The sequence below is a fragment of the Scyliorhinus canicula genome, chromosome 21, assembly GCF_902713615.1.
Source record: "Scyliorhinus canicula chromosome 21, sScyCan1.1, whole genome shotgun sequence".
NCBI lineage: Eukaryota > Metazoa > Chordata > Chondrichthyes > Carcharhiniformes > Scyliorhinidae > Scyliorhinus > Scyliorhinus canicula.
Genome location: NC_052166.1, coordinates 70,670,675 through 70,679,305, shown reverse-complemented (window position 1 = coordinate 70,679,305; position 8,631 = coordinate 70,670,675). Strand labels below are relative to the sequence as shown.

The 8,631-nt window shown below is 49.2% G+C and overlaps 1 protein-coding gene across 2 annotated transcripts in view; it reads right to left on the bottom strand.

The window, feature by feature from the left end:
- Nucleotides 1–5,859: 5,859 nt before the first annotated feature.
- Nucleotides 5,860–8,631, bottom strand: part of mymk (myomaker, myoblast fusion factor) — a 130,273-nt gene continuing 127,501 nt past the window's right edge. For both annotated transcript variants that reach the window (XM_038781870.1, XM_038781868.1), the window contains exon 6: nt 5,860–6,735. In XM_038781870.1, the coding sequence (XP_038637798.1) occupies nt 6,592–6,735 (144 nt within the window). In that variant the 3' untranslated portion in view covers nt 5,860–6,591. The remainder of the gene's footprint in view (nt 6,736–8,631) is intronic.

Genomic DNA, 8,631 nt, shown 5'->3' with positions numbered 1-8,631 from the left:
CATAAAATTGGGGGAGATCATCTGGCTGTTCACACCAGCGGGATCTTTCGGGCCACTAACGGTGCGTGTTCTGGCAGCGTGGGTGGATTAAATGGGAAATCCCATTATTACAGGCCAGGGATTAGAGAAAGTGTACATGGAGTTCACCTGACCTACAACTTTTGATAAATTTTGGTTATGGGGAGCACAAGGGTCCACTTTACAGGTGTGAGAGCTAAAGTATGTTTAAACAAAAACAATGTTTATTCTATGAATCCAGATAACATTTTATAAACACACAGTAAACATTTTATCAACTACCAACACTGATAATCCCACAGATACAATATTCTATAGGTAACCCGCAATAACTTTCCTAACAACATCCATAAGTCAAAAACGCTTTTTAACACACACAGGTTTTCATTCCTTATAGAAACAGGTATTACTTTGAAATCATCAAGTGATCTGGAGACATTCTTTAGTTTGCAGAGAGAGAGACTTAAATGTCTCCTTGATTTGAATACAGCTCCCCAACTGAAAATGAAATTAAAACTCAGACCCAAAAAACAGCTTCCAGCTCAAACTGAAAGTAAAAAGCCAGGAACACAGCTCAGCTCCACCCACATAATGACATCACTGCAGCTATTTAATAAACACACTTTTCTTAAAGGGACCTTCACATGACACCATTGACAGCAGTAGGACCAGGCAATCCCTCCAGGGGTGAGGTCACCTCTTCTAACAATCTTCCATTCATTTCTCAACAGTTCTGCCCCTTGGTCACCTATGTTCAGAAGCCTTTCTAATAGCGAGTGTCCTGGTATCTGGGGGTACGTTGTCATTTCCTTGCGGAGGAAGTTTTTGACCTGAATGTACCTCAGATCGTTCCCTCTCGGGAGGGTTCCCTCAGTGAATATCCCCCAGTGTCGCTACTGTACCGTCTGCGTACATGTCCCTCACCGTCAGCGTCCATTTGTCCTGTCTCCATCTCTTGAAGGATGCGTCCATTGTTGAGGGAGTGAACCTGTGATTATTGCAGATGGGGATGATGGTGGACATTTTAGTTAGTCTGAAGTGCTGCCTCATTTGATTCCATGTTTGGATTAAGTGTCTGGCCAGGGGGGGATGGGAGTGCACTTATGAAATGAAAATCGCTTATTGTCACAAGTAGGCTTCAAATGAAGTTACTGTGAAAAGCCCCTAGTCGCCACATTCCGACGACTGTCCGGGGAGGCCGGTACGGGAATTGAACCCGTGCTGTTGGCCTGCCTTGGTCTGCTTTCAAAGCCAGTGATTTAGCCCTGTGCTAAATTAGCCCCTAGTGCTCGGAGGAATGTCCCTGCTCCTGCAACCTCAGCCACTCTGCTCCCGGTTCCTTGACCCATCCCCCTACTCTTTCTATGGTGGCCACCCCCAATGGTAGAACTGCAGGTTCAGGAGGGCCAAATCTCCCACGTTCTTCCTCCTTTGGATGACCTTCTTCGTAATCCTTGGCTCTTCCCCCCAAAACAAACGCCATGATTATCTTATCAACTGTGTTGAAAAAGGCTGTGGGGATGTAAATTGGGAAGGATCGGAACAGGAAGAGGAACCTGGGCAGTGCGTTCACTTTTTGGGAGAGAGCCCCAACTCTGCACAGCTTTGTTTACTTCCTTCAGTTGACATGTCAGTTTCCACTTGTGCATCTGTGTCCAGTTGTGGGCTATTGGGATCCCCAGGTCTGGGCCAGTTTGAACGGCAGTCCCCCCAGCTCTGCTCCCCCCCCCACCCACCCCCGGTTCACAGGGAAGATTTTACTCTTACTTGGGTTAAGCTTGTAACCTGAGAAGGCTCGGAACTCCTTCAGGAGTTTCGTTATTCCTTCCGCGCTGGGGTGTGAGATGTAAAGGAGAAGGTCACCCACAGAGAGTGAGACTCTGGGGCGAAATTCTCCAACCCCCCTAGGGTCGGAGAATCGCCCAGGACGGGCGACAATCCCGCCCACATCGTGGCTGGAATTCTCCATCACCCGGGAATTGGCGGGGACGGGAATCACGCCACACCGATCGGCGAGCCCCCTACGGCGATTCTCCGGCCCGCAATGGGCCAAAGTCCCGCCTCTGAGAGGCCAATCCCGGTGACGTGGTTTCAACCACCTCGAGAGGCGGCGGGATTGGCGGCGCGAGCGGACCCCCGGGGTCCTGGGGGGGGCGGCGCGGGGCGATCGGACCCCGGGGGGTGTGAGGGAGGATGTTGCCACCGATCGGAGGGTGGGCCAGTGCCGTGGGGGGCACTCTTTTTCTTCCGCCGCCGCCACGGCCTCCACCATGGCGGAGGCAGAAGAGACCCCCCCCCCTACCGCGCATGCACCGGTGGTGACGTCAGCGGCTGCTGACGCACCGGTGGATGCGCGAACCGGCGAAGGCCTTTCGGCCGGACCCGACGCCGGGGGGCAGGCGTCAAAGGCTGTTGGCGCCGGTTTTGGTGCCACTCGGCGTGGCGCCAATCACTCCAACACGGGCCTAGCCCCCAAAGGTGCGGAGAATTCCACACCTTTTGGGAGGCCCGATGCCGGAGTGGTTGGCGCCACTCCCCTATGCCGGGACCCCCCGCCCCGTCGGGTAGGGGAGAATCCAGGCCCTGTTCTCTGTCTCCCTTTTGGATATCTCGCCACCACTTTGCTGCTGGCATCGGAGAATTTTGCTATACATTTGGATAATTGAAGTTCCCAATTTTAATTGCTCTATAATTCTTGCACCTCTTTGATTTCTTTGTAAATTTGTTCTTCTACATCCCTTCCACTAGTTGGTGGTCTACATACTGCATCAATCATTGTTATGGCATCTTTTTCATTGCTTACCTCAAGCCAGAGATTTTGTCCTTGACTCCTCTGCAACATCCTCCCTCTCCAGCACTGTAATCTATTCTGGCACTCCAGCCCCACCCTTTTCTTCCTCCCCGTCTCACCTAAACATCTTGTACCCTGGAATATTCAATATCAAGATCTGCCCTTCTTTGAGCCAGGTCTCTGTTATAGCAATAATATTATAATTCCATTTGCCAACCTGTGTCTGTAGTTTACGATCCATTTTAACCACACTCTATGTATTCACATCTATGAGCCAGAATTTGAGCCTTCATTTTCTGTGGCCATAAGTGGCGATAAGGATGCAAAATCCCGTTCGAGGCTGGTGAGATTTCCCGGAGCAATGGGTCCTGTTCCCACGAGTGATGTAACAGGGTTCCCGCTACGAAAGTTTAGGAACCTGCTGTAACCTCCCCCATGCTGAAAGATCCGCCCCCAGCAGCATTACATCACATCGGTCAGCTTTATAACTGGCTTTCGAAAAACAGTGAACTGGCAAGCTCACTTCTGATGGGTATTCAGAGGAATGTGTGCAGTTCACTACTGGCCGTGTGATAAATGTACAATTGTTATAAATTATATTTCACATTTGTGGCAGTAATATTATTGAAAATCCTGGTACATACAGGCAGTGTGTCTCCTAAAGCTATAATTAAAGAGTCATAAATGGTGAGGTAATCATTAATTCCAACCACTTATTTGGTTATAAATAAAGGGCTAATGGAATTGTGTTTTAATTGCTGGTGATTCCCTCGAATATAGATAATTTATGTGGTGTTTAGTCCTAGCTAAGCAGGTCATGTAACTTAGTGGATACAGATGATGCAATTAATAGGAGGAGCCAGGTCTGTCTGTAGTTTTGCAGTCAGCTAGAATATTTTAAATTGAACAGCAGTTTGATGTAGGACTTGAGTCTGACAAGATTAGTAAGATTGTGTGTGACACCAAGGCTGGTGGAGTGGCAGATAGTGTTGAGGATTGTCAGAAGATACAGCAGGACATAGATAGGTTGTAGACTTGGGCAGAGAAATGGCAAATGGAGTTTAATCCGGACAAATGTGAGGTAATGTATTTTGGTTGGTCTAACATAGAGGGGAAATATACCGTAAATGGCAAAACTCTTAGGAAGTCAGAGAGATCTGGGCGTGCAGGTCCACAGATCTTTGAAAGTGGCAACACAAGTGGATAAGGTAACCCAGAAAGCAGACGGAATGCTTGCCTTCATTGGACGGGGCATTGAGTAGAAAACTGGCCAGTCATGCTACAGTTGTATAGAACCTTGGTAAGGCCGCACTTGGAATATTGCGCACAATTCTGGTCGCCACACTACCAGAAGGATGTGGAGGCTTCGGAGAGGGTGCAGAGGAGGTTTACCAGGATGTTGCCTGGTCTGGAGGGTGTTAGCTATGTGGAGAGGCTGAATAGAGTCGGACTGTTTTAATTACAAAGCCGGAGGTTGAGGAGTGACCTGATAGAGGTCTACAAGATTATGAGGGGCATGGATAGAGTGTATAGAGTTTCTCAGGGTGGAGGGGTCAGTCACCAGGGGCATAGGTCTAAGGTCCACGGGGGAAAGTTTAGAGGAGATGTGTGAGGCAGATTTTTTACGCAGAGGGTGGTGAGTGCCTGGAACGCGCTGCCAGGGGAGGCTGTGGAAGCCGATACATTAACGGCGTTCAAAAGGCATCTTGACAAACACATGGATAGGATGGGTATAGAGGGATACGGCACAAGGAAGGGCTGAGGGTTTAGCAAAGGTTGGTGTCATGACCGGGAAAGGCTTGGAGGGCCGAAGGGCCTGTTCCTGTGCTGCATTATTCTTTGTAAGGCAGAAGAGTACTGGATCTGTTCTTGAAAGGGTCTCTCTTTAAATGCAGAAGACCAGAAGTAAACCTGTTGTGCTTAGTGTTACGACACCCTGGTCTATTGCGTGGTCAATTCCAGCCCACTTGGCCCAGAGTCACAACACAATTGAAATTAGGAAATTCTTTGAAAAACACCCAAAGTATTTGGCCTTTGGCTGCCCAGTAGCTAGTCACCAGGTTTGTAAATTTAAATACAATTAAGTTTATTAATAACAATAACATGATTAAATCTGCAGCAAATACTACAGGTTAATGATTATCTAATTCCTAACCCCCCCCACTTAAACTTGCCCCACCCTCTACACACACACACATACAGACACACACACACGCACATGACAGACAAACACAGAGGTGAAAAGAGGGGTGAAAAATAACGATAAGAGTCTTTGTTTTAGATGGTTGTTTGTAGCACACCTTCCTTCAATTTAGGCTTTCAATTTAGGCTTTCTGTTTCATGTCTGTAATGCCTTTCTCTGTAGATTCATTCAGGTCCCCATCATATCCCCCAAATCCCACCTAATCTGCACATGTTTGGACACTAACGGGGAATTTAGCATGGCCAACCCACCTAACCTGCGCACCTTTGGACTGTGGGAGGAAACTGGAGCAACCGGAGGAAACCTATGGAGAGATGGGGAGAAAGTACAAACTCCACAGTCACCCAAGTCACCATGAAATGATCCATACTTCATGTGCACAAGTTTACTGATAATTTACGGGTGACGTACAAATATAAGGATTAAAAAAGAAACCTACAAATAAATTAATTTATTACATTTCCAATTCAAAACACACAATGACATGAAAAACTGGTTTCAGATGTAAAGCAAGGTTTATTTCACAAACATTGGGTTATTGGGGGTTTTAGACATTTAAATGCTGGTTGGACCACAGCTACAGTATTGTGCGCAGTTCTGGAATCCACGTTATAGGAGGGATGTGGTCGTACTGGAAAGGGTGCAGAGGAGATTTACCAGGATGTTGCCTGGACTGGAGAGTTTTAGCGATGAGGAGAGATTGGATAGACTGGGGTTGTTTTCCTTGGAGCAGAGGAGACTGAAGGGGGGACATGATTGAGATGTATAAGATTCTGAGGGGCATAGATAGAGTAGACAGGAATAAACTTTTCCCCTTGGTGGAGGGGTCAATGACCAGGAGGCAGAGATTTAAGGGAAAGGGGCAGGAGGGTTCGAGGGGATGTGAGGAAAACCTTTTCCCCCAGAAGGTGGTGGGAGTCTGGAACTCGCTGCCTGAAAGGGGGGTGGAGGCAGAGACCCTCATAACGTTTAAGTCGTATTTGGATGTGATGCCACAATCGGCCAAGTGCTGGGTAATGGGATGAGAATCATTAGGTGGTTGTTTCTGACTGGCCCAGACTCGATGGGCCGAAGGGTCCTTTCTGTGCTGTATGACTCTATAACTCTATTTTGCAAAGACCAGGGTTGTAACTTGTTTGCTGAGCTGGGCTAAATGCTGCATTTATTTATCAGGCCAGTGGAGAGCTTCTTAATCTAAGTTTTAAGATGTGCTCACGGTATCTAGCTTCCTCTATTAAACATCCACCAGGTTCCTTGCAATGATTTTGGAAATTGTGGCTCTGGAGCCCCTTTCCTAGTAAAGATCACACTGTCTATTTTTAAAACGTGCCTTAGTTTTTCTGTCTCTTATGTTTTTCTGATCATTCATTTGGAATCACACATTCAGACACCAACTGAGCTTTCGCTTCATTCAATTTAAATTATCACCAGATAGCCAATACTCAATATTTCTGAACATATCAAACTGGTTGGAGATATGTTACACGCCTTCTTTGTCATATCATAGGAAAAGGAATGATCATTTCAGGAATGCAATGCAGGAATATACTGCTGGGAGCAAGGATAGATTCTGTCTCTGTCAGACACAGCAGAGTGTGCAGCAACTTAGTTTTATTGGATTTTCTCCATTTCCTGCTTGAGAGTTGATCTTTGGAAGAAGTAAGATAAAGGAGGCTGCCAGGCTACAGTGGTAGAAGCTGTGCACATAACTGTAATCCCATTCCTATTCAGAAAAAAAAAAGTGAGCTTGCATCAGTTGCCTCAAAACTTATTTTCTATAACACAGTTTATAAATGAATAATTCATTTACTCAGCATATTAACAGCATTTTGCATTTATATAGCACATTTCACAGGATCATGTGTCATGGTCAAGATGTGAAAGATTTTAAAAAATCATCTGCTGGACTACATTATAAAAGTTTTTTTTGTGTTTTTCAAAATAGCCAATGGCAGAGCAGGGAAAAAAGCTCCAGTTGGTCAATTGATACTTAGCAGCAGTTTCAAAGTAATACTGACTCCATGGACGGTTCCAGTCACCTTCAAACAAGGGCAAGCCTTCACAGGTCTTAATCTCTTCTAATACTGCTAGTGGCCTGAGCACTAACTGTTCTAACAATCCCGACTCCAATTAAACATCCAAAGATGCCAGTCATGCGAATTTACATCCTCTGTTCAATATTGAGGGGGTATGTCACATCACCTCCCCCTGAGCTGCACGGTAATATTGTCTGCTGGAACTGAGCTAAGGCAGTTACTGTTTGACCTCCAACATGAACTGTACTCCAGCCAACAGCGTGTGCTCTCTAGCATCAACCCAGTGGCAACGCGATCGAACAGCCTCGTCGTGCCTGACTCGATGACACCGCGCAGGCCTCAGGCGAGATTTACGAATCTCAGAATGCCTCACGACATCTAATGAGATCTCGCGAGACGTCGTGATCAGGATTTCACCCTGACTGGGCGAGATCCGGATTTACAATTTATTTGAGCAGTTACCCTCCAGGGACCAACGCCCGCACCTGGGAGGCCTCATCATGGAGCTGTGTACGTGGATCAGGCGTAACGGCACCTGGGATGGGGGTGGGGAGGGGGGGGGGGGGGGGTCTCCCAGGCCAACGGAAGTCTCAGGTAGTCAGGGTCCAGGCAGGGTGGTAACCTCACAGTCCCAATGCACCCGGGCACCCTGGCAGGGCCATCATGGTACTGCCAGGGTACCCCCTGGCCACTGCCAGAGTGTCCGGCTGGTAATGCCACGGTGCCCTATGGTGGGGTAGGTTAGGACGTTGGGGGGGGGGGGGGGGTTCTGAGGCTGCGATGAGTGGGGGCGGGGGGGGGGTCAGGAGATCGGGGCAGCATTTAAAAATGGCAGCCCGATCTCTTCCAGCAGGGAATGAATCATGAAACAGGCATCGTGGCTGCTGAGGGAGAGAGAGGGGAGGTAGGGCTGCTGAGGGAGAGAGGGGGAGGTAGGGCTGCTGAGGGAGAGAGAGGGGAGGTAGGGCTGCTGAGGGAGAGAGAGGGGAGGTAGGGCTGCTGAGGGAGAGAGAGGGGAGGTAGGGCTGCTGAGGGAGAGAGAGGGGAGGTAGGGCTGCTGAGGGAGAGAGGGGGAGGTAGGGCTGCTGAAGGGAGAGAGGGGGAGGTAGGGCTGCTGAGTAGGAGAGAGGGGGGAGGTAGGCTTGCTGAGGTGAGAGGAGAGGGGAGGTAGGGCCTGCTGGAGGGAGAGAGGAGGGGCAGGTAGGGCTGCTGAGGGAGAAGAGAGGGGAGGTAGGCTGGCTGAGGAGTAGGAGGGAGGTAGGGCGTGCTGGAGGGAGAGAGGGGGAGTTAGGGCCTTGCTGAGGGAGAGGGAGGGGAGGTAGGGCTGCTGAGGGAGAGGGAGGGGAGGTAGGGCTGCTGAGGGGATGGAGGGTGGAGTTATGGCTGCCTGAGGGAGAGGAGAGGGGAGGTAGGGGGCTGCTGAGGGAGAGAGAGGGGCGGGAGGGCTGCTGAGGGAAGAGAGGGGAGGTAGGGCTGCTGAGGGAGAGGGAGGGGGAGGTAGGGCTGGTGAGACGGAGAGGGGGGGGAGGTAGGGCTGCTGAGGGAGAGAGGGGGGAGGTAGGGCTGCGGAGGGAGATAGGGGA